The sequence below is a fragment of the Electrona antarctica genome (assembly GCF_951216825.1).
Source record: "Electrona antarctica genome assembly, chromosome: 22".
NCBI classification, from domain to species: Eukaryota; Metazoa; Chordata; class Actinopteri; order Myctophiformes; family Myctophidae; genus Electrona; species Electrona antarctica.
The window spans coordinates 28,997,395-29,023,947 of record NC_136805.1 but is presented as its reverse complement, the minus strand read 5'-3'; the positions used below and the strand labels follow the sequence as shown (position 1 = coordinate 29,023,947).

The 26,553-nt window shown below is 43.6% G+C and overlaps 1 protein-coding gene across 1 annotated transcript in view; it reads left to right on the top strand.

Moving 5' to 3' along the window:
* The window catches only part of fasn (fatty acid synthase), a 48,377-nt gene extending 26,850 nt beyond the window's left edge, over positions 1–21,527 (top strand). Inside the window, exons 24-43 of the mRNA XM_079491937.1 lie at positions 511–915; positions 2,701–2,865; positions 3,055–3,170; positions 3,262–3,416; positions 3,671–3,874; positions 4,052–4,202; positions 5,995–6,173; positions 6,943–7,062; positions 7,199–7,321; positions 7,702–7,925; positions 8,274–8,475; positions 9,060–9,211; positions 10,585–10,676; positions 12,089–12,483; positions 12,889–13,080; positions 13,220–13,438; positions 13,908–14,119; positions 17,260–17,358; positions 18,597–18,848; positions 19,052–21,527. Coding sequence (XP_079348063.1) covers positions 511–915; positions 2,701–2,865; positions 3,055–3,170; positions 3,262–3,416; positions 3,671–3,874; positions 4,052–4,202; positions 5,995–6,173; positions 6,943–7,062; positions 7,199–7,321; positions 7,702–7,925; positions 8,274–8,475; positions 9,060–9,211; positions 10,585–10,676; positions 12,089–12,483; positions 12,889–13,080; positions 13,220–13,438; positions 13,908–14,119; positions 17,260–17,358; positions 18,597–18,848; positions 19,052–19,189 — 3,795 coding nt within the window. The 3' untranslated portion in view covers positions 19,190–21,527. The remainder of the gene's footprint in view (positions 1–510; positions 916–2,700; positions 2,866–3,054; positions 3,171–3,261; positions 3,417–3,670; positions 3,875–4,051; positions 4,203–5,994; positions 6,174–6,942; positions 7,063–7,198; positions 7,322–7,701; positions 7,926–8,273; positions 8,476–9,059; positions 9,212–10,584; positions 10,677–12,088; positions 12,484–12,888; positions 13,081–13,219; positions 13,439–13,907; positions 14,120–17,259; positions 17,359–18,596; positions 18,849–19,051) is intronic.
* Positions 21,528–26,553: the final 5,026 nt, after the last annotated feature.

The window sequence follows — 26,553 nt, the reverse complement described above, 5'->3', positions numbered from 1 at the left end:
AAGAGAAAAGTCTGAAGAAGAAAGTGTAAATGGAACATAGGAATGGGATTGTCTGTGCCTGTCTCTCAACATAGATTGGTATAATCAGCATTCTTCAGGTGGAGTTAGATTCTCTGTTGTGTCATTATTTGTTGGTCTGTCAGTCAGATACTGCATAATCTGGGAACCCATCTGCATTTTCTTTTCTCTCCTTTGAATTTGCCGATGGGGCACCACCCGCTTCCACTTGTAGAGACCGGATGTCAGTGGCTCACTCTCGTTTAGCGCTCCACTTCCGCTGGAAATTAGATATTGTGTATTATATTATTTACACAATAATTTGGCAGGCTTGATATTATTGCGCCTGTTGCCAACCACTGGCCTAGACTGTAATTTAAAACGAATGAATCTTTCAAAGTACTGCTGAGATTTTTCTTTTGCAAATAGGCCATCACAGAATTAAATTGATTTTACATTTTTACCTTGCCGAATTTGAAAATGTTAATTTACCATTTCACTTCACTCTCTCAGGCTCTTTCCGGCGACGGGCAGCTCTTCTCCCATGCCGTGCCCTTCCTCAACATTCAGCCCATGATGCGTGTGGACTACACAGCCACGGACACCTCCCCAGACCTGCTGTCCCCGCTCCAGGCCAGCCTGGATGGGCTTGGCGTCACGGCGGCCCAGTGGGACCCTGTGACGGGCCCCGCTCCCGGTGGACTGGGCGGAGCAGACCTGGTGGTGTGTAACCACGCCTGGGGTACTCTGGGGCCAGAGCAGGCCGGGGAGCTGGTGGCCAACCTGGCCTCTGGAGCCAAGGAAGGGGGATTTGTCCTCCTCCACACCCTGCTGAAGGGAGAGACACTGGGAGAGACGGTGGCCTTCCTCTCCACGCCCTCACAGAGCACCAGCAACCAGCAAGGATTGCTCACGCAGGTTAGTGTTATTTCTCATGGGGATGGGGCGGGGGGGGCTTTCCACAAAGCCAGGAAAAACACAATACAGGCCGTGTCAGTCAGAAAACCACATTCTCCAGACAGGTACAGTACTGTACGTGCACCACTGTCGTGGTTCAATTCCCGTCCGGTGCGGTCCACGTAATTTTAAACTTTTTTTTTTTTAATATATAAAGGTATATATCCAATCAAATTAAATCCACTTTATTTATAAAGCAAATTTAAGACGACAGGGGTGAACACTCAGTAACAAAATATATATACTATTGATGTTGAGTGATACTCATCACCCAGGACTTCATCGTTGCCCAAGGTTGAAGGGCATAGAAATATTTTTGTATATACTTTTTGTGGCTTGGCCAGGGATTAAATCCCGTCCTGAGTCCAGTCTCAGGGCCGACACTCTAACCACAAGGCCACTGAGCTGCATTTATTATTACTATTTATTAATGGTTATTATTATTACTTATGTATATTTCCATATAGTAATGTTAATATTCAAATATAGTGTCCATCAACAAAAACAAAGTGCCCTGACAAACAAAATAGTAGTCATACTGGGGTTTTTCAGCAAGTTGGCTGAAAACTGGCCTTGCTATTACTCACACATTAGCCTGAAAGAGCCATATGCTTTTATGGGCATAGAAGAACGGAACAAACTAGCGCTGGAAACCCTGACTCCGACTTCCTATTGGTTCACCAACCTATGAGCCCGCCTCCCCTCCCTCCGCTCCCCTCCTCCTCCTCTCCCCTCCCCTCCCCAGTAGAACTCAGCGGAGAACACTGACATGACATCACCAAAGTTGGAGCAACGTTATTGGTTTAACGAAATGCAAGGTTCACTCCCACTGCTATGTCACTTTCCCTGCTTGGCTCGCCCAGGTTTTTTTTCCTTCAAAACACCAGCTCTTTCCAAGGCTACTTGCACATTAGCCTCAGAAACCCAGACATTTTTATTTACTTGCACATTAGACATTGTGTGAACCACTGGAGGTCGCCGTTTCCCCACTCTGTTTTAGTTCCTTTGCATTCAGATACATTGTCTCCTCAGTCATGAGTTTTGCCAAACCATCTGCAGCAGCTGTGTTTGGCCGCTGAGTTTCAGACATGTTTGACATGGTGAGTTGCAGTACTTCAGCAGCGAGGCTGCTCTCAGTGACTAATAAAGTGTTCAATCGATCAATCCCTAGGGCCAATACGGCAGCTAACCGGTCAGCACAAGCTTTATCACCCTGTCTGTCCAGTCCTTGTATCAGTCCAGGGCAAATAAAGGCTGGGCATGGGATGGCAAAAAAAAACACCTAGAAAGGCAGAAATGCTTTTCCGTTTTCACTTAAGCGAGCATCAGTAAAGCTGGATTTATACATTGCTGTGGGCAGGGACTCGCACGGACAAGCTCACGCCGACATATCACACGCACAACACGGCATATATATGAGTGGCTCTCCTGGCCTCACTAGCAACACGTGGGAAGGTGTAATGCTGCATTCACATGGGATCAGGCAAGCGGTAGACGGCAAACGGCACCACATGCCGGACGGCACAGAATGGTAAAAAGATTAAATATTTTAACATTGATGCTGTCTGCCGTTACTGTCGCTGGTTCTGGTTGCCGGGCTGCCGTGCCGTCCTGTTCTGTTTAACGTCCTGCTCCCTCCCGTCCACTAAAATTACTTCCGGTCTGCCGTCTGCCGTCTGCCTGATCCCATGTGAATGCAGCATAAGTGAGAGGTATATTTATTTATCTCCCTCTCCTCTCCGCCAGGCTGAGTGGGAGAAGGTGTTCTCAGAGGCCTCTCTCACCCTGGCCGCTGTCAAGAAGTCCTTCTATGGCTCCGCTCTCTTCCTCTGTCGCCGCAAGTTACCCAGCAAGCAGCCCATCTTCATGCCTGTGGACGGCACAGACTACCAATGGGTGGAAACTCTCAAGGTGAGCTACTCAGTGACTCTGTAAAATGTAAAGTGATTACACATTTGATTATATTTCTTGTATAACAACACCTGATTACGTTGTAGTTTAGGTTAGGTTAGCTAGGTTCCATTCAATCATGGCCTTTGTCTGTATCCATAACACTGACTATAATCGTGTGTGTACTGTATATGTGTGTTTCTTGTCCAGACAACACTGGCTGAATCCTCAGACTCCCCTGTTTGGCTGACTGCCTCTCAGAGCCACTGTGGAGTTGTAGGAATGGTCAACTGTCTACGGCAAGAATCTGGGGGCAACCGCATACGGTAGGTTGCACACGTATACTGTACACAATAGGTATGTGTGGCACATCTGTCACCAAATTTACTAACCAGTTCTCATCGATGTTTTCACCAGCTGTGCGTTTGTGTCCAACCTCGACGAATCATCAGCCGTGCCAACCCTGAAATCTAGCCATAATTCCATGCAGTCCGTGCTGGAGGGGGATCTGGTTATGAACGTGTTCCGAGACGGGCACTGGGGCGTTTTCAGACACCAGCTCATCACTCAGGGTACGAAACTCCTCACACAATTTCATACACACTTCATACATAGATCAAAATACACACTATCGAGCAGGGAATTGAACCATTGAACCATATGAACTATATCCTTCGTTAACTGCCCGGTGTCCTCCAGGGGTCTATACTTGTTCCCATCCGTTTCCCCCTCTACACCAGATCTCTTCACCTATTTTCACCTATCCTCGGAAAAGGGAAACAAGGGGGTCTGGAGCTCACATTATTATGCGTTTTTGTCGCGGCAGATCTCAACGAGGAGTTGACGGAGCAGGCCTACGTCAACGTGTTGACCCGTGGGGACCTGTCGTCACTGCGCTGGATCGCCTCGCCTCTCCGCCATTTTGTGGCCACCGACCCCAACGTGCAGCTGTGTGGCGTCTACTACAGCTCCCTCAACTTCAGAGACATCATGCTGGCCACCGGCAAACTGCCACCAGACGCCATTCCAGGTGCAGGCAACATAATATGTATAAGTTCACATTTATAGCCTAAATTAGAAATAACTGAGGTAAAATTGTTATTTGTGCTATCTTATATTCTCTCGTTCCCTTTTATCTGTGACACACACACACACACACACACATGTGCGCACACTTAACCTTGCTCCTCCATCTCTCACATGGTAGGAGGCCTTGCTCTGCAGCAGTGCATGCTGGGCATGGAGTTCTCCGGACGTGACCCTAGCGGTCGGCGTGTGATGGGCCTGCTGCCGGCTAAAGGCCTGGCCACCTGCGTAGATGCTGACAAGCGCTTCCTGTGGGATGTGCCCTCCAGCTGGTTAGTAAACTGTCTGTGTGCGACTGTGCGAGCGAGACGGAGAGTGCACACTTGAATGTATCAGTATGCTGCTAGCGCATGACCGCATGTAGTTTTTAGTTTTCAATTATTTATAGTGAAACATCATAAGGGGGTCTCTGTACACTTCACAACAACTTAACAAGTCATACAGCAAAACACAGTAGCAAAGAATACACAGTAAAATGTTAATCACCATGCGCATGCAGTGCACAGCTGAAAAATGCACAGATCAGCAAATTAATAAAGATTACCACACCGTGTTTGATACCACAGGGTAAGAAGAGGTGGACATACAATCAATAAAACTGAAAAAAATGTATAGCTCAGGAGCAGCACCTTGAAGTCAGCTCTGGCTTGTCTTGGCAGCCAGTGTAGTGCTTTGTGTGCTGGTGTGATGTGGTCAAATGTCCTTTTCCTAGTTAGTACTTGATGTTGATGGTAAACCGAAGAAGAGAGAACAATAGTCTAGCTTGAAGTGATGAAAGCATTGACCAAGGTGTCCGCATAGTATTGTTGGGTGAATTGTAGCTAGGTTGAAAACTACTCCTAGATGCATGATTGTTGGTTTGTGGGTTATTATGCAGCCTTCAAGGTTTCAAGTCATGTTATTGAACAGATGAGTGTTCTTAGCTGGGCCGACTAGCAGCATCTCAGATTTACCGTAGTTCAGGAGCAGGAAGCTTCCGTTCATCCATTTCTTAACCTCTGTTAAAGGTATATTCAGTGATTTGACTTAATCTAAATATCACTTATTTTTTCTTTTTTTCTGGATAATCCTCCCTACTCTAGAGTGTGCTGACCATATAAGGAGTTCCTCCCTGTCCCCAGTGAGCCCCTGGGGTCAAAAAACCCTAGTTTCAGTTTTGGTGACGGGTGGCAAAGCCTTCATCCAATCAGGATGAGAGAGGCCTTCCTCCAATCATGATCGAGTGGGGGCGGGCCTTGGTGCACATGCTGTTGGCCTGTTGCACCTCCCCCCACTGTAGAGCGTGCATGTGCACATTTTGTTACTGGGGCGGACTGGGTGGTTTTCCAAATCACTCAAATCACTGAATGCTCCTTTAAACGGGTTTCGAGGTTGTGAAGGTTAGATGTGTCATTGGCTGTGATGTACACATGCAGCCTAGGAGGACAATCAATTTATGGCATTTTAGTAGATGCTCTTAGAAATGTTTAAGTGCAAGATCAGAATAAGTGACATGTACTCCAGTTTACAATCACCAGGGTAAATGCTCAAGTAAAAAGAATGCAAAGAAACACTATTAAATGATGCAAAGTAAGGATAGCAGATCAAACTTACCATCTGTCTAAATAACATAGTTTACATTGGCCTCTATGGACAAGCAAATAGCTTACATCTTTCTATACCAACATACGTATATCTGCACGTTGAAATTGCTCTGCACCATCAGGCTCCCATGGCAGATGAACACCTTTTTGGGGGCCTAAAAATATTCTTTCACACAAGATATCTCAAAATATAATGGGCAGATTGCCATGTAACTTATATTGTTGTATCTATGTGTACGTATGCCATAGTCTGAAAACCCACCTCTTCAGACTCCATCTTAGATAGAATTGTATGTAGAAATTGCACTCTATAGTGTATACTCATAGCTTTACTGTACAGATGTTCTACTGTTAGATGCTAGGTTATTAGCTTCTGTATGATTCTTGATGCCATGTGTTGTTGCTTGCTTACTGTAAATCACTCTGGATTAAGTGTCTGCTAAATGCCTAAATTGTAAATTGTGTCCGTTTCCCCATGTAGGACTCTGGAACAGGCTGCATCAGTGCCAGTGGTCTATGCTACAGCCTACTACTCTCTGGTAGTACGCGGCAGGCTCCGCCCAGGAGAGAGTGTGCTCATCCACTCAGGGTCAGGGGGCGTCGGCCAGGCAGCCATCGCTATCGCACTCAGCAAAAAGTGCAAGGTCTTCACGACAGTAGGTTAGTAGTACACTACGGTACACCTGCACTGCACACACTGTCCTGTTTTCAAATAAATGACTTCCATGCCAGCCAAGCCATGGACTAAAAGTGGTCAGTCTGACTGCATGTAATCGTCGAGACGAATGTGTTTTTTTGTTTTGGGTACAAGAAATGAAATGCAATGAGGTCCTCACAGTGCTGTGATAGGATAAAAGTGTGCTTGTAGATCTGCTATTTTCAGTCTGGGTCTTGGATCTCAAGCTAAAAGGTTTGCGAACCACTGCTATTAGAGGTGCTCCAATCATCATCAGCCATTGACTTGATTGGTGATCGGCAAATTTACCCGATTTGGAGAAACCGATCTTTTATACCATTTAAGTGGTATAAAAGTCAATTGTATATATAGTATACTATCGTTTTGCATCTTTGAGACAGGCCTAAACATTCTCCCCTTCCTCCCCACACATAATATTGACATAATAATTTTCGAAATATTCACATTTTCCAATTACGCACAAGATTGATATCAGTCTATTGTGAGAAAAACAATCTGGGATCGGTCCCAAGAAACCTGCTATAAAGCATAGCTCCATTCAGGGTCCTCACTGTTCATTACTGTCCCTGTGCAGGCTCTACAGAGAAACCTGCTATAAAGCATAGCTCCATTCGAGGTCCTCACTGTTCATTACTGTCCCTGTGCAGGCTCTACAGAGAGGAGGAGCTACTTGCAGGGCAGGTTCCCTCAGCTCACAGCCCAGTCCTTTAATGTGTTAATTATTGTCCCCAGGCTCTGCAGAGAAGAGGAGCTACTTGCAGGGCAGGTTCCCTCAGCTCACAGCCCAGTCCTTCGCCAACTCCAGAGACGCCACCTTTGAACAGCACGTCCTGCTGCACACAGAGGGCAAAGGTCAGCCTGCCTGAAGAAATAACCTCACCAATTCATTTTCAACACCACACTAGGCATTGAAAAAATGTTGCCGTTGGTTTTTATCACATCGTGTGTGCGTGTGTGTGTGTGTGTGCACGTGCGTGTGTGTTACCAGGTGTGGACCTGGTACTGAACTCTCTGGCTGAAGAGAAACTGCAGGCCAGTTTGCGCTGTCTGGCCAGACATGGACGCTTCCTGGAGATTGGAAAATATGACCTCTCCAACAACTCACCGCTGGGTTAGTGTGACACATCATCACTGTGAAATTCCACACAAATATCGTATAAAACCTGTGCTAGATAAATTCCCAAAGTATGAAATTAATGAATGATGAATGAATCCTTCTCTAGAACAGTCTTCCCACACTGGCAGCCATTTTTAGCATTTTTACTAATCTTTCAATATTTTGGTCTATATGACAATGTGAACAACAAATATCGCGAAAGGAAGACAAGAGTCTATACTTTCTCTTTCTATACTTTATGAAAACCCAAGTGAAAATATTTGGGGAGTTACTTAAATACAGACTCTTCCAGAAGGCTCGCACACACTGTACTGTAATAATTTAAACCCACCCGCAACATGAACCATAATGGCGTCTGTGTCTCTCTTGTCCAGGCATGGCTCTGTTCCTGAAGAACGTGGCGTTCCACGGCATCCTGCTGGACGCGCTGTTCGAGGAGGGCAACCGGGAGTGGGAGGAGGTCTCCCAGCTGCTGAAGGAGGGCATTGCGGGAGGTGTAGTCCAGCCCCTGAAGACCACAGTGTTCGAGAGGAGCCAGGTGGAGGATGCTTTCAGATACATGGCCCAGGGCAAACACATCGGCAAGGTCCTCCTTCAGGTTAGTCTAACTCCCTCCTCAGTTTGAGGGATTTACAGTAAAGTCGCGTTCACACGGGCAGATGCAAAGACACAGTCTACCGTTCAATGTCAATGGAAGCCGGCGACATGACGATGCAAAGACACAATGATGCATGTATAGCTGCTCCAAAATTGACAATGAATGGTAGACTGCATCTTTTACTGCTTTACAAACTAAAGCAGTTTTTATTTTGTCAACTAAAACTATGATGAAAACTGTGACATTGACTGTATTCACACAGCGGCCAATTTGTTCTGACTTCATATTTACCAGGAATTAAATACAAGGTCTGCATGATGTCACTTTCCCTTCCTTTGTGGTCTTCAGGTGCGTTCGGAGGAGAAGGGTGCAGCCACCCAGGCAGCGACACCTCTCTCCCTCCCGGCGATCTGCCGCACCTTCTGCCCCGCCTCCCACTCCTACATCATCACCGGCGGTCTGGGAGGCTTCGGTCTGGAGCTCGCTCATTGGCTGACCGAGAGGGGAGCCCGCAAACTGGTGCTCACCTCCAGATCAGGAATCAGGAACGGTGAGTGAAATGTTATGCGTCACAAAACCTTGCGTTGCTTCGTATCGCGGCCTCGACATCGCACATATCAGGGGAGACGCGTGGTTGTTGTCAGTGCTCTCCCTACGACTAACTGCAGGAGACGTTGGTCTACAATGCAAGCAGTGGTGTGTTTGTTCTACGCTATATACGTACTGTAGTATGCCGTGCCGAAAAGGAGGTCTGATTATGGTAGCACTGAATTGTTTGGGAGAGAAATGGGAGGGAAGATAATGGGTATAGAAACGGAAAGGAGCGAGCACAGTTTGGTTTCATTGAGCAAGCAGTGTGCCTTCATAAGAGAGAGAGAACATTAAAGTTACATGTGTCATAACAGTTTTGACCCATGAATCCCGCATTAATCTTTCACAGATTTCTCCGAATCGATGTAGTCAAATATTAAACATTACTCCCGATGTGTCTGCTCGAATCAGTGAATCCTCACAACAATGCCTTGTATGAATTGCAAAAATCAATGGAAACTTCTCAACATTGATATTGATTTCTTTTGCATCCTCTCCCTGTGTGTGTTGTGTGTGTGTGTGTGTCTTCGTTCCGGTTGCCAGGTTACCAGGCAAAGCGTGTGCGTGAGTGGCAGAGTCAGGGCGTGCAGGTTCTAGTGTCCACCAGCGATGTCAGCACCATGGAGGGGGCGGAGCGCCTCATCAAAGAGGCCTGTGGCCTCGGACCGGTGGGAGGTGTCTTCCACCTCGCCATGGTAACTATCGTCACTAAGTTGATTTGCACAGCGGTAGAAAAAGTATCAATGCTGCAATATTTTTAAAAAAAAATCCGGAAGTCAAAAATGTAATTGAGGAAAAAGTATTGGCGCCAAAATGTACTTGAAGTACCAAAAGTAAAAGTACTCATTATAATGCAGAATGTGCCGTTTCAAGTTTTCCGAAATAAAAATATTTTGAAAGCAGTTCTACAATGTGTCGTGATGCGACACATTGTGAGCTAAGTGGTTAATGCATGTTTTGTAATAATTAAAATCTACAAAGTAACTAGTAACTAAAGTTTTCAAATAATTGTAGTGGAGAAAAGGAAAAAAATGGTCTCTGAGATGTAGAAGTTAAAGTACTGGAAATTGGAAATACTCAAGTAAAGTGCAAATAACTAAATATTGTACTAAATATACTTAGTTACTTTTCCACCACTGCTTTTGCATTCCATAGAAGTCAGCATGTCTTCTATATGGAATGGTGTCACACACTGAAAATAGAACAAGCTGTGTGACGCACTGTAACTTGTAGATGGCCTATTTTATTATTCTTAGTTATTTTAAGATTAAAGAGTACCGGTGTTTGGTCAAAGTGGTCAAACTAGCAACAGAATACATTTTCAATCTTCCAGAAAACCCCAATAAATTCAGATATGTCATAAGGTATATTATATTTCAAAGGTTAAAGCCTCAATCTGTAATTTCTGCAAGCTACGATTAATAATGTTTCTGAAGCACAGAGCTAGTTTAAGGGGGCCCTTTCACACTGTTTCTGAAGCACAGAGCTAGTTTATGGGGGCCCTTTCACACTGTTTCTGAAGCACAGAGCTAGTTTATGGAGGCCCTTTCACACTGTTTCTGAAGCACAGAGCTAGTTTATGGAGGCCCTTTCACACTGTTTCTGAAGCACAGAGCTAGTTTATGGGGGCCCTTTCACACTGTTTCTGAAGCACAGAGCTAGTTTATGGGGGCCCTTTCACACTGTTTCTGAAGCACAGAGCTAGTTTATGGGGGCCCTTTCACACTGTTTCTGAAGCACAGAGCTAGTTTATGGGGGCCCTTTCACACTGTTTCTGAAGAACAGAGCTAGTTTAACGGGGCCTTTTCACACTGTTTCGCAAATAGCAGATTAGGATTTGGCCTAACAACAATTTTCAGTCATGAGATTTTATTTTTCCTTTAATCCATGCTTGCTTTGGTCCTTGCTTGAACCGTTTCTTTACACGACTCTTAGTTCTCGCAAAAAATAATAATAATATCAACTATATATACTGTATATATTTTTGTTTTTCTTTTTTTTCTCCCTTTTTTCTGAGCAATCTCCTCCTGCTGCCTCTAACTTAATTTTCCAATGAATCTGAAACTAGGTGCTGAAAGATGGCATGTTGGAGAACCTGACCCCTCAGCTCTTCCTCGATGTCAACAAACCCAAATATGACGGCACCGTTCACCTGGACAAGTAAGAACCGCTGCATCTACATCTACACACTGCTGTCTAGTTCAGCCGTCCAGTGGGACCACCAGTTGCATTATGAAGGATGGTGATCTAATAACATGCAACCTGGCGCCACTATTTTGGGCACGTCATTATACTGTAGGCCCAAAATACAGTACATCCCCAGGACAAGTTACAAGAACAATATAATAACTATAATGACAAAATAAAATAAATGATATTTACAGTTTAGCAGTGAGAGAGGGGGGAGGAAGGAGGGGAAGAGGAATGGAGGGGAATGCTCCACCAGTGGTTGAGTTTGGATGTAAAAAAAATCCTATATTAAAATTGGATTACGGGATAACGGGCGTACCGTCGTCACGATCGTGTCACAATGACTTGCGTTTAAAAAAAGGCCGATCTACAAGCTCACAACCTGTCACCTGGTGAGCTTGTAGAATGGCTATTTTGGCTATACTGTATGCCACACGAGTAAGTATAAACGGGTTTATGTTGTTAAAATTATATGGAAACATTCAAGAAATAGTTGTTTGTCTACTCTAAGCTGTTTCCCAATCCTTCCGGTCTGCACAAACAGCTTGTCTTCACTGTTATCACAACAACACACATAATGTAATTAACGCCAGTGTGCCTGTTTGTTCAGTCTTAAATCAGATTGGGAAGAGTTTATGTGCATGACTGAATGCATTCTAAATTATGTTTATCTATCTTTGTCCAGTGGTGGAAAGTAACTTAAGTACATTTACTTTAGTACTGTACTTAAGTGCAATATCGAGGTATTTGTACTAGGAATGCACAATAATTATCGACCCCAATACTTATCGGCTCGATATCAGGAATTATCCCGATAAATCCGATAACATTATTAATAGCGCCGATAATATATTATATTCTTTATTTTATATATTTTCATATGCTTGCAGTTCTGTTAAATGATTTGTTTTATCTGCTGACACTGTTACTCACTATTATGTCTTTTATGTGTATATTTATTATCGGTTATTAGTATTGGTATCGGTCTTGAGAAGCAGGAAGTTATCTATCGGTATCGGTTTAAAAAAATCGAATTTGTACTTACTTGAGTATGTCAAATTTAGTTACTCGTTACTTTGTAGGTTTTGATTATTATTACAACATACATTAACCACTTAACCAGCCCTATACATTTCGGCCATTTGAAAATAGCCGATCTACAAGCTCACAATGCGTCACATGCAGAACTTGAAATGGGACATTCTGGACAATGAGAACTTGGTACTTTAAGTACATTTTGATGCCAATACCTTTTTTAAGGTACTTTTAGTAGTAAAGTAAAAGTTTGAATTCCAGACTTTTACCTGTGACGGAGTATTCAGTAAAACGTGCGAGTACTTTTTCCAACACAGTCTTTAATCTTTCCTCCCTCTTCTCTCCAGAGTGACCAGGAGGTTGTGTCCGGACCTCAGCTACTTCGTGGCCTTCTCGTCGGTGAGCTGCGGCCGCGGCAACGCCGGCCAGAGCAACTACGGCTACGCCAACTCGGCCATGGAGCGCGTGTGTGAGCGGCGGCGCCACGACGGCCTGGCCGGCCTGGCCGTGCAGTGGGGCGCCATCGGTGACGTGGGCGTGGTCCTGGAGACCATGGGCGGCAACGATGCGGTGATCGGCGGCACGCTGCCCCAGCGCATCGCCTCCTGCCTGGAAGTGCTGGACCGCTTCCTGTGCCAGCGGCGGCCTGTCATGTCCAGCTTCGTGCTGGCCGAGAGGAGTGTCGTGAAGAGCGACGGCAGCGGGAAGAGAGACCTGGTGGAGGCCGTGGCTCATATTCTGGGTAAAGCTCACAATAGACCTATAAAGGTAGACGCCTCTTCCGGCTCTGGGGCGTGCGTTCTCGAGAGGGGGAAAAGCTTTCCCCCGTGATTCCTTGCGAAGCATAGCGGAAGCTATGTAGTGGAGTAGAAGTAAAACTATTGGAAATTGGACAAATGCCTCAAAGTACAGTACTTAAGTAAATTTACTTTGTTACTTTCCACCGCTGATTAACACGTAAACCTTTTTATTTCTTTGTGTGTGCAAATACTCTTTGTTTGATTTGTCATCTGATTTGTCATCTGCCATGATGACACAGACGTCACTTAGTTACTTATTTACCGAGTTAATATTGGATCGTCCGCATTCCAATAAAGCTGTGCTGTGCCGCTCATCTCCGCAATCCCCGTTTTCATCCGTCCCGCAGGCGTGCGCGACGTGAGCACCCTGAACGCTGACGCGTCGCTGGCCGACCTGGGACTGGACTCCCTGATGGGCGTGGAGGTGCGACAGACGCTGGAGCGTGACTACGACATCGTCATGGCCATGAGAGAGATCCGACAGCTCACCATCAACAAGCTCCGAGAGCTGTCCACCAGCAAGCCGGCAGGATCTGAAGGTATATCCGCCATGACTTGAGTGCAGAATCGGACCATTCACGACGACATCAAGGCCCGTCAAAATAAATCATATGGTACCGGTATTTAGTTGTCTAATAAATACATTTATTTTTGCTTTTATCCATGTTTAAACCTCAGAGTCTGCTGTGAAGAAGAGCTCGGTCCACACGCTGCTGCAGTCTGACCTGGACCTGCTGCTGGTGAACCCCGACGGCCCCACAGTGGCGCCGCTCAACCAGGTGCAGAGCCAGGAGAGGCCGCTGTTCCTGGTCCACCCCATAGAGGGCTCCCTCTCCGCCTTCAAGACCCTGGCCTCCAAGCTCAGCGTGCCCTGCTACGGCCTGCAGTGCACCAAAGGTCGGTTACGTTACAAGTATCAACGCTGCAATGTAGAAATGCTCTGTTACGAGTAAATTCCGGAATTCAAATTGGACTTGAGTGAAAGTACAAAAGTATTGGTATCAAAATGTACTTAAAGTACATACACATACTCATTATACAGAATGTATCAAATCTATAAAAAATCTTTTGAAAATATATCTACATTCTACAAGATGTATCCAAAAATACTAAAGTGGTGTATTTCAACTAGGACTTTTGACTCAAAGGCTTTCAGGAAGAAACTAAAAATACACGGAAGACATAATTGAATACCCTATTCTAACCACACGTGGGGGTCTATTAGAGTAATGTTAACTCAATAGATACATACAAAACAGAAAAAGTACAACAATCACGGCACTCTATCTTTAAAATGACAAACTGCTTTCAACCCCCCACCAAAAAGCCCTCCAATGTGTCCTCCATGTGTATGCTCTCCATGCAGCCGCTCCTCTGGACAGCATCCAGTCCCTGGCAGCCTACTACGTGGACTGTGTCAAGCAGGTGCAGCCCGAGGGACCCTACCGGATCGCCGGCTACTCCTTCGGGGCCTGTGTGGCATTTGAGATGTCCTCTCAGCTGCAGGCCCAGAAGCGACCCGTGGAATACCTCTTCCTGTTTGACGGCTCGCACTCGTATGTGGCTGCGTACACGCAGGTGAGAGGGGGGGAGCACTCGAATGCTGATGTGCAGACTTGCCATTCACACGCGCGTCAAACATTGACCTTTTTACAGGTCACTTTATACACCGAGGTGCCAATTACCAACTTTCAGCTGCCAATGTTTAAATTGTACATAGTTCAACAGCTGCTGTGTCCAGTAAACTATGCAAGCTCTGCTTCTGTCTTTGACCCCGACCGTCACCTTCTCGTTTCTATTGCTGTAAAACAATTTCTAGTTTTACATCATTTAGTTGTTTAGTTTTACAGTGAACTTGATCACTAGACATGGCTGCAGCTGCTGTTTTCCCTGTTTGTCTTGTTTTTTGGGATTTTTTTTTGGCCTTTATTGATAGTGGAGTTAGACAGGAAACGAGGAGAGAGGTGTGGTGAGTAGCCTGGAACTCACCTATTGTGCTTTTTATGGCATTGGCAGCTCCCGGCAGGATCCGCTGGGAGAAACTATGCGCAGCTGCGCGACATGAGACTAATTACTTAGAGCGACAGAGAGAGAGAGAGGAGTGTGTGTGTACATGTGTGCGTGTGTGTCAATTTAACAAAGGTGCAGACGATCAGAAATCAGCGAGTGAGCCATGTTTGCGCTACTCTATGCCGAATTGAAGTGGACTCGGACCCAGACTTTTTTTTTCTCCCTGGAAATAAAAACGTCTGGGTTTCCGAGGCTATGTGGTGAGTGACACGCAGCAAAGGCTGTAGGCATTCAGACTCGAACCCACAACGCTACATTGGAGCCTAGGTGCCGGGAAGATTGGTTCATCTCTTTAATTGACTCAAAAGTTACTTTCTCAGAGATGGAAAAGAAATGGCTTTGAGGTGTAATTTCAGGCTATAAACATGCCACTGTATTTTTCTCACAGACCGTTGAAAGGAAAAAATCTGCACACTGTCTTTATGCTCCCAAACATCTTGTTTCAGTAGGGGTCCGACGGAGCATTGGTAGCTGAAAGAAACTGCAGTCACTAAATGTTAATAGTATTTGTAGTAGATAACAGTATAGCACACTTAGAAATTTGCACCCTAAGGCCAGAAAAATAATGTAGTCTGTGTATTTGACTGGAGAGGGGGGACTTGTAGTCCAGGTAGGAAGTGAGAGCACATTTTCATGACAGATTTTAGCATCATTAAAATAAGGGGCAAAAGGGGTGAAGTGGCCCTTTAATTCATTCCTTGTGCTCATCACACAGCATAGCCACATAGTCATGGCTATAGTCACAAAAGGCCTATGTTTTGAAGATCAGTTCATTCATTGAGAGGTTTTTATACAGTATATAGTGTGTAGGGTTGCTATAGTTAATCCAACTAATGAGTTTCATTTATTCTAAAAACAAAAACCTAAAAAGAATAGCAGATTTACTGTTAATCAGACCAATTTATTTCATTGATTAAAACTAAAAAAAAAAATTTAATCGGTCAACATTGATTTGTTGACTAATACAAATCTAAACGATTATAAAAATAAACCCCACACAAATTGTGATGAATTGAAAAAGTAATCAATAGAATAATCTCTAAGAAAAGAATGAACCGAGATGACTGGAGACGCCGTTGGAGGGCTCGTAGACAGAGAGAGAGAGAGAGAGAGAGAGAGAGAATTAATATTAGGAGTGAGTTACTGCCTTCTGGTTCTCTCTGGACATTAAACACGTGCATCTGTGGCCGTGCGCAGTACAAGTAGTTGTTTAGAAAGTCTCAATAGGCTGATCCAGCTGCTTATGCTAATGATTATGGAAGTATTGGTACAGAGTACTACAGTAGTTATAATTTATCACCCAAAATCATGGGAAACAATTACCGTATTCTTAAGTTGGCCAGACAGTCTGGCCTAACTTGCCCTTTAGTCTACTCTACAAGGTTAAGAGACCCTGACATACTGAATACCTACTGTCATTGATGCAGGCATTACTGATACGCGTCACGTGTAGAGTTTCTAGAGCGAACAAAATGAAATATTCATCCACTGCAATAGAAGTTTACTGCTCCAACTCATTTGGATGGTCTGTGCAATGTATCGACACAATGAGCTGTGAAGGACGTGTAAACAGGCTTTGACGTGCCCACTTGACGCCTCCAGTCTGGCCCCAGCTGTTGTCACGGCCTTGCAACCTACGCTAGTTCGCAGTGGGCATTGGTATTGCAGCTTTATGAATGCACAGATCTCATCATGGATGGATGATGATCACTGACCTCAGTTAGCAGAGTTATTTACCAAATCAAGTAAATTGACATTCGCATAAATCCAAATATACCTGCTGTTGGGCGAAACTATTCCAAAACTATTATTATTTAAAGGGTAGTGAAAATAGACGATCTAATTTACAAGCTCACAATGCGTCGCAAGCTTGTAGAAAGTGATGATATATATTGATATATTGATTGGCTTCATTGAATAGACTGAAAGAGACTGGAAAGACCTTGTACACCAACCTATGAGCGTAGGCTCACATGGATGTAGGCTTGTGATCTTGTAAAGCAGACAGGCATAAGAGGGCAATATATGCGACTTGCTCCAACTGTACACTGACTGCGCCAGCAAATGCGTGCCACAGTGTAGCAACAGCTGTACAGTAATCACAAAGCACTGGGCAGCCAATGAATGAACACAGCAATCATGTGCTACCATAAGTAGTAGACAGAGGAGCATAACTGCCCATCATGGAAGTGGGTCAGCCCCTATCAGCCGTGAGCCCACCATTCTGTGGGTTAGCCCCTATCAGCCGTGAGCCCACCATTCTGCCTGCTTGAACTGTGTTGGGGTTTATTTTATTCTTGAGCAGCAGGCAGACCTGCTAGCGTTTGCCAGAACTGCCAGATCCCACTGAGCATTTTTTTAGTCTAATATAAGTCTAAATGGCTGTCTAAAATGGGCTAAATGGGCTAGTTTTTTAGCGGTCTAAGCTTAGATTAGCAACAACGTTGTTTCAACGTCTAGGCTAAGCTTAGACCTCTAAAAAACTTTCATTTTTAGACCATTTTAATAGACTACTATTGCTCAGTGGGATACATGGCTAGTCTCAACACGCATGTGTGTGTGCCCGTACACACATGCGCGCACGTACGTACGTTGAACTGTGTGTGTTGTTTTAACTATTGAGTTAACTGTAGTATTTTGTGTGCCAGAGCTACCGGGCCAAGCTGACTCCAGGCAACGAGTCTGAGGCTGAGACTGAGGCTCTGTGTGCCTTTATCCAGCAGTTCACTGGGATGGAATACAGCAAGGTACGTACTTCATTCACCTCCTCTTCTGAACTTCCTCATTCCTCTCCTCTCCCTGCTTTCCTCTGGAGCTTCACAAGTTCTCATAATTGGTGAACTTCTAGTGAGCAGAGAGAATCAATAAGTAGAATCAATAATAAGTAGAATTATTAACCTGGCTGTAAAAAGTAACTCTACAGTAAATAACTTGGGGGTTATTATTGATTCTGAATTGAATATTAAAGGACCACTTCACCACTTTTCAAGTCTGTCTCTCATAGAAGGGCTGTGGGCAGTTCAGAAACCCATCCACCCATCGTTAGGCAGATTTTATTTTTAAACAAGTTTTGTTTTAAATATGTTTTATATCTTTATTATCGTGAGAACGATGGCTTCAATTTTGGCATTGCAAGTTTTCAGGAATAGAAAGTCTGCCGTTTCTATTAGCTTGGATAACCCATCGATGATGTCACTGGTGGACGGGTTTCTGAACTGCCGACAGCCCTCCCATGAGACACAGACAGAATAGAAAAAATTTGTGTCATTTTATCATGAACATTAGTCAAGATAGGTTGAAAAGTGGTCCTTTAATACACACATTAATGCATGCATGCCTTTATGGTTGGTTGTCCCACATGAGCCGTCACAGTCTCCTAAATCATGTTTTGGAGTGAGCGTTCGGCATAACTGCCAATCAAAGTGACTGTACTGGCCAATCACAGCGAGTCTTTTCCGGGACTTGGCAAAACACATAAGAGCATAACATGTTTAACAGACATGTGGCTCGTGTGGGACATGGATGCATGTTTAATGACAACTACTAACACATTTATGAAAACACATATCACTTTTGAATGCAACAAATAGCGTAAAAGCGATATGGCAATGGGCTCCGCTCTATGCTATTTATGATTTTATGTTTGTATTTTCATTTTTTTTTCTTGTTTTGTTATGTGATGTTGATGATTTGTATATACTCTATGGGCCCCCCTGTGTGTCTGGAATAAATTCCTTATTAAAATAATCATTAACAGCTTGATCCTCACTACCTCAGACCATCTGGTCTCTCTCATTGGTCCTACTAATCATTAACAGCTCGATCCTCACTATCTCAGACCATCTGGTCTCTCTCGTTGGTCCTACTAATCATTAACAGCTCGATCCTCACTACCTCAGACCATCTGTCTCTCTCGTTGGTCCTACTAATCATTAACAGCTCGATCCTCACTATCTCAGACAATCTGTCTCTCTCGTTGGTTCAGCTGGTGGAGACTCTGCTGCCGCTGGCTGACCTGGACGCCCGCGTCAAGGTGGCGGTGGACCTCATCACCTCCAGCCACAAGAACGTGAGCCGGGAGCTGCTGCGCTTCGCCGCCTCCACCTTCTACCCCAAGCTGAAGGCCGCCGACGGCTACGTGCCCACGGACAAGTACAGTGGGAATGTCGCACTGCTGCGCGCCAAGACCAGCAGCGACTACGGAGACAACCTGGGAGCCGACTACAAACTGAGTGAAGTACGTACTGTATGGATTATAGTCATTTGGATTCCATAGAACCCACCATGAAATGTTTTGTCACACACTGAAAATAGCCGAAATAAATAACCGTTTAAGTAGACCTGCTTTTTTCACTAGTTTGTGTGTGTGTGTATACATATATGTGTACACACACATGACGGTGTCCGTCCACATCATCAAGCATGTCTTTATGTTCCCAGGTGTGTGATGGCAAGGTGTCCGTCCACATCATCGAGGGAGACCACCGCACCATCCTGGAGGGAAAGGGGGTGGAGTCAATCAGCAGCATCATCCACAGCTCATTGGCCGAGCCACGTGTCACTGCAAGGGAAGGCTAGTCGCACCCCGCCCCCTCGCCAGGCATCCTCGAAATGGACTCGGCAGTTCAGAATGTTTCGGATAGAACTTTGTTGCGTAGAATAGCCATGGAATGTGGGTGCACGTTTTACATTGAGAATCCCATGTATTTTGCACAATATGTTTCTATCTGTATAGATTCTGTGCTGTTGCACAGCCCTGATTGGACCTTACACCCCAAATGCACCTTATTCCTTGTCCCTGTTGCACCGAATCCCAAATGGACCCCCAGCCTATCAAAGCTCTTTGCTTTGCCACAGCGTATGTTCACATGGGAACAAACCATGTGCAGTAATATGCTTAATAAGGTTTTGCATATGTTACCAACCTTTTTTTTTATTATTCTTTCTATCTTATATTGAATTTTAGTGTGATGTTATTGAGTTTATGTCTCTCACCTGTACCCATACCAACTAAAAACAACTGGAAAAAAGAACCACACTTCCTTAGCCTAGCATGAGATGCTAGCTTGGATGTCATGTCAGCAGATTAGTGCCTAGACAAATCCCTGTAGCGGTTAACATTTACTTCCAACCAGGGTTGCCTGTCTGCTAAAGGGTGCTTAGCCACTGTAGAAAATGAAAGGATGCACCTTAACAAATGCACATGAGGGGGATTCGGGACGGGTCTTCTGCATTCGTTTCTTTTACAAGTGTGACTGTATGTGCATTGTGCATGTTTCATGCCCTAGCCTAGCCCATGCCAAACCCTATAATAAAACCCTAATGATGCAGACATCTGGTCACACCTGTATGTACAGTAGCTTAACAGAGCTGTTGCGCTTGAGCTGTTAGGGAAGATTAATCTTTAATAGAACTACACTAAAATGCAAGTAATTGACATTTGGTTTGTCTTCCTTTTTATGTTTATTTTGGCTATCCAGTGATGTGTTTACCATTTTGGTCATGACATGATCCTTTTTTTGTATTTACATTCTTTGTTGCCTTGCAGCAATGAGATGAATAAGGAGTATATGGCCCAAAAATATTGTTTTAGATATTATTTACTTCTCAAACCATAATGTCCCAAGAATAAGACTTAAAGTCTCTAATCAAACTACAAATTGAAGATATGTACAAGCAACTTGGTTAATGGCTAAACGTAAGAATTTGTCACACTTCATTTGCTGTCATTTAAAATAATAATGCATATAACCACAGGGGATTTACTAATTCAACAAATTTAACTATTTGTTCTATTTGTTTTTTTTATCATCGATATCAAAGAGTGTTAAACATTCCTGAATTTACACTTGGAGCATGACAGATCGTATGCTATGATCTTGTATCGTTTATGAGACTAACGTGATGAAATGTTTTGAATATTACTGCCATTGATGCAGCACAGTTCAAAACAGTCGTGTCTGAGTTTTGGGTGGAACATAGAGCAAGGGTACAGTATTTGGATAGTGCCACGTTAATAATATTGTCCCTGCTATAGGTCTGGTAGGTGCTGTAGTAAATATCTCACAGAACATTAAAGCTTGCCCCATGAGCGCTTTAGGTTGTGAATAAGTAGATGGGTTTCTATTGCGTGTGTGTGTGTGTGTGTGTGTGGAAACACTGAACGGTTGGCCTTCCTGCTGCGGACGGCCCGTTCAGATGGAAAAGCGTCACGCAAAAAGACAAGCTTCAGGTTTCATGTCTATTCTATGGAGACTAGCGTTTCACTCGCACTCAAGAGACGGAAACACTTTCTCCGGTCTGTGGGAGAAGGTATTTCTTTTTGTTAATTTGGGTGCAACTATTAAAATCTTTCATTTTTACAATTTTTCATTTTACAATTTTTTTTATTTTACAATTTTTCAGTTTTAAATTCAAAATGCGTTCCTGTCAGATTGTTCACCACACCAAGCAGGCACATACGCTGACACATGAGTGACAGCAGCAGCCACTGATAACCTCAACTATTGCTTTTAGCTCAGCTTTGTGCTTTTGTGTGACGTTTTTCCAGTCAGAAGGCTTTATTCCTGATCCTGGGTCAGATTTTACAATCCCCTTTGCTTAAGGTGCGTCGTTAGGATTCACTGTGGCATGAGGCAGCATCTGCCACAGCCGTTTTTGAACTCTAATGACCTTTTCCTGAGCCCCTGGTCGTCCTCCACAGTCACTGGTAGAATCCCAGACAGTTATGCTGACCTCTGAGACCTCTGATCAGGTCTATGAAGGGTCAGGTGCTCCACTTAAAGTGTGGTGATTGGTTGCAGTGAAAAGGAGGAGGAAAGTGACAGTGTGTGCTCCTCTCAAGTTGTAATTTTTTTCCAGTATTTATTGTTACTAGTCAACAAAAATAAAATAAAGGCCGATCACTAACATTTGATGACTGTTTTTTTACAATCTCTTGTGAAAATTGTGTTGTACGACATGTCGTTTTTCATGTTTTCGATGATAACATGATTTTCATAAGGTTTTTATTGTCAAACCATAAAAAACTACTTACTATAGTATGTTGTTTTTCATGATTTTCATAACCAGGAAAACCAGGAAAAACACCATACTATAGAACTGTTGTTTTCATGATTTTCATATTGTTTATTGTCAAACCATGAAAAACAACATACTGTATATTTCTAAAACTATGAAACATTTCAAAGATTAATTTTTCAGGCAAACATGTCCACTGTAAGATGAATATTTGAAAGTTTTAATGGGGTTTCTAGGTGTAAGCATGTAGGACCAGTAGCATGCCAAGGTTTGTGCTATTGCCATTGAGAATGCATTGGGCGTAAGATGAACCTCAATAGGTTTGAATGGGGTTTCTAGGTGTAAGTATGTAAATGGTGCATTTATATAGCACATTTATCCAAGGCGCTTTACAGAGATTGTGCATTACATTCACCCATACTGATGGTGGCAGAAACCATGCAAGGCACCAACCAGCACATCAGGAACTATTAGGGGTTCAGTGTCTTGTTCAAGGACACTTCGACACTAACTCTGGCCCGGGTTCAAACCGGCAACCTTGCTGTTACCATCCGGCCACTCTACCCCTGAGCCACTGCCACCCTTAAGGACTAGTAGCATGCCAAAGTTTGTGCTATTGCCATTGAGAATGCATTGGGCGTTTAAGTTAAATAACTGAGAAACTACAAAACATTTCAAAGTAAAAAGTTCCAGCATGTGTCTCCACAGTAAGCTGAATCATAAAAAGTGTGAAACTGTGAGTTTCTAGGTGAAAGTGCTTTTTTGATGTGCCATAGTCTGCCATTGAGCCCCATTATACATTTCTCAAATTTGAAAGCACTATATTTCTAAAACTATGAAACATTTCAAAGATTCCTTTTCAGGCAAACATGTCCACCGTAAGTTGAACCTAAATAGGTTTGAATGGGGTTTCTAGGTGTAAGTATGTAGGACTAGTAGCATGCCAAAGTTTGTACTATTGCCATTGAGAATGCATTGGGCGTTTAAGTTAAATAACTCAGAAACTACAAAACATTTCAAAGTAAAAAGTTCCAGCATGTGTCTCCATGTGATTCCTTTTCAGGCAAACATGTCCACCGTAAGATGAACCTAAATATGTTTGAATGGGGTTTCTAGACGTTCAAGAATCCAATTTTTAATGAATGATGTAATGGTAATTGAAATATTTTCGGTATTGCTGGTTTTTCTAAAGGTGATTGACGTAACCTTGTCATTTCTGTCTCTATACATTCTTATCCACCTTGATCTTTTAAGGATTGAAGTCAAGTATATATAGATCTGTTATCCTTTTTACTCTACTGAATGCTACATAGGCTTGTCCAGGGTTAAATCGTGATCCTTTCATAGATACGTTTTTTTTTATAGTTAAACCTTGAACTTTATGAATAGTTAATCCCCAAGCTAATGTCAATGGGAATTGAAACCTATTTGTTGATCCTGTTCTTCTGCCTCCATGGTAAATGATGGTTGCGTGTCTATAGATTGCTTCTAAAAAAAAGTGTGACGAAAAAGCGTGACGGAAAAGCGGCAGTGAAATAAAGTCTCCTGGTAATTGTGTTTGTTGGCCTTCAGTTAGTAAAGTTGAAACACTCCAGCATTAAACTATAGGCGAACAGGGATTTGAACATGTAGAGCTGTATTAACTGAAGCCTATTGTAGCAGGGGCTCACAGCCCCAGCCTGATGACCTCCCATATCTCCCCTGCGCCATAGGCAACTGCTTTGGTTTAGTGGTTAGGATGTTGGCCTTCCGTGCGGGGGACCTGGGTTCGATTCCCGGCTGTTACACTAACATGCAAAAGAAGACCTCAACAGCACTAAGAAACATCTGATTAATATGATTCTGTGTTATCTTAACTTTACTAACTGAAGCCTAACACACAAAAGATCACTTCAAAAGTACCAGGAGAGTTTAGCTGAGAGTGTCTGACTGATGGCGCAGTGGTCTAATGATGAGTCATTCAGTACAGACTTTCTGTGTTCAAGTCTCATTCAATGCTGCAGTAATTTGAACTTTTCAAGGCTCGAATAAGAAAATAAAAACTCAAAGGTGTGACGGAAAAGCGTGACGGAAAAGCGTGACGGAAAAGCGTGACGAAAAAGCGGCAGTGAAATAAAGTCTCCTGGTAATTGTGTGTGTTGGCCTTCAGTTAGTAAAGTTGAAACACTCCAGCATTAAACTATCGGTGAACTGGGATTTGAACATGTAGAGCTTTATTAACTGAAGGCTATTCTAGCAGTGGCTCACAGCCTCAGCCTGACGACCTCAAAACTCTAATATCTCCCCTGAGTCACTGGCAATTGCCTTTGACTTGTCTCAGTGGTCAGGATGTTGGCTTTCCACGTGGGAGACCAGGGTTCGATTCCCGGCTGTTACACTAACATGCAAAAGAAGACCTCAACAGCGCTAAGAAACATCTGCTTAATACGATTCTGTGTTAATTTAACTACTAACTGGAGGCTAACAAACAAAAGATAACTTAAAAATTACCAGGAGACTTTGGCTGAGAGTGTCTGACTGATGGTGCAGTGGTCTAATGATGAGTCTTTCAGTACAGACTTTCTGGGTTCAAGTCCCATTCAATGCTGCAGTAATTTGAACTTTTCAAGGCTCGAATAAGAAAATAAAAACTCAAAGAGACATCTGCTGAATGCCCAAAGGTGCCTTGGCTCAATGGTGTGGTGCGCTTGATCGGTTGCCTCTGCTACAGACAGTTGGCAGGTTCAAGTCCCATGTCATCAGGTTGCTGGAGGACCATCGGGAGACAGTGCTCTCTCCCCCTGTTTCCTCTTTCCTGAGATGTAACGGTCGGGGCTTATGTCTGAAAGAACCCTGTCCAGCTAAAGTTTTACCATGAAAATGTCCAATTTAACATACTCTTACCAGCTCTCAGTGTGCCCTTTTCCAACTGGCCTGGAAGCCAGACATAAAAGAGGGACTTTCCCACCAAGTTTTGGGCCACCAATCAGGGCCCAGTATGCAAATACACAGACTATTCTGTCAGATGATGGGCCAAAACCATGAACTATAGTATGTGGTTTTTTCATCATTTTCATATTTGTTTTTTAAATCGTTGCGAAAACCATGAACTATAGTTCATGGTTTTTGCGACGATTACAAAAAAATATGAAAATGATTAAACAAATATACTATAGTGTGTACTTTTTTCATCGTCAAAAGTCAAGAAAAATGACATGGCCATTGTCGACGATTATAATCGGGGCCCAGTATGCAAATACACTGACTATTCTGTCAGATGAAATACACAGACTGTTCTGTCGGATGATGGGCCAAAATGCATTGCTATTTTATTTTTAAACGTTTGACCTAATTCTTATCTGTAAAATGTTAGGTGGACAGGGTTCTTTCAGACATAAGCCCCAACAGTTACTTATCAGGAAACAGGGGGAGAGAGACAACCGTCTCCCGATGGTCCGTTCCAGCACCTTGATCGCATGGGACTTGAACCTGCCAACTGTCTGTAGCAGAGGGAACCGAAGCAACCAATATCAAGCACACCATGCCATTGAGCCAAGGCACCTTAGGGCATTCAGCAGATGTCTCCTGGTGCTTTTGAGTTTTTATTTTGTATTCGAGCCTTGAAAAGTTCAAAGTACTAGAGCATTGTGCTATATAGGGGCAATGGGACTTGAACATGGAATGTCCATACAGAGAGACTGATCATTAGACCATTGCACCATCAGTCAGACACCCTCAGCCAAAGTCTCCTGGTAATTGTGTGTGTTGGCCTTCAGTTAGTAAAGTTGAAACACTCCAGCATTAAACTATAGGCGAACAGGGATTTGAACATGTAGAGCTGTATTAACTGAAGCCTATTGTAGCAGGGGCTCACAGCCCCAGCCTGATGACCTCTCATATCTCCCCTGCGCCATAGGCAACTGCTTTGGTTTAGTGGTTAAGATGTTGGCCTTCCGTGCGGGGGACCTGGGTTCGATTCCCGGCTGTTACACTAACATGCAAAAGAAGACCTCAACAGCGCTAAGAAACATCTGATTAATATGATTCTGTGTTATCTTAACTTTACTAACTGAAGCCTAACACACAAAAGATCACTTCAAAAGTACCAGGAGACTTTGGCTGAGAGCGTCTGACTGATGGCGCAGTGGTCTAATGATGAGTCTTTCAGTACAGGCTTTCTGTGTTCAAGTCTCATTCAATGCTGCAGTAACTTGAACTTTTCAAGGCTCGAATAAAAAAATAAAAACTCAAAAGCACCAGGAGACGTCTGCTTAATGCCCAAAGGTGCCTTGGCTCAATGGTGTGGTGCGCTTGATCGGTTGCCTCTGCTACAGACAGTTGGCAGGTTCAAGTCCCATGTCATCAAGTTGCTGGAGGACCATCGGGAGACGGTGCTCTCTCCCCCTGTTTCCTGAGATGTAACGGTTGGGGCTTATGTCTGAAAGAACCCTGTCCAGCTAAAGTTTTACCATGAAAATGTCCAATTTAACATACTCTTACCAGCTCTCAGTGTGCCCTTTTCCAACTGGCCTGGAAGCCAGACATAAAAGAGGGACTTTCCCACCAAGTTTTGGGCCACCAATCAGGGCCCAGTATGCAAATACACAGACTATTCTGTCAGATGATGGGCCAAAACCATGAACTATAGTATGTGGTTTTTTCATCATTTTCATATTTGTTTTTTAAATCGTTGCGAAAACCATGAACTATAGTTCATGGTTTTTGCGACGATTACAAAAAAAGATGAAAATGATTAAACAAATATACTATAGTGTGTACTTTTTTCATCGTCAAAAGTCAAGAAAAATGACATGGCCATTGTCGACGATTATAATCGGGGCCCAGTATGCAAATACACTGACTATTCTGTCAGATGAAATACACAGACTGTTCTGTCAGATGATGGGCCAAAATGCATTGCTATTTTATTTTTAAACGTTTGA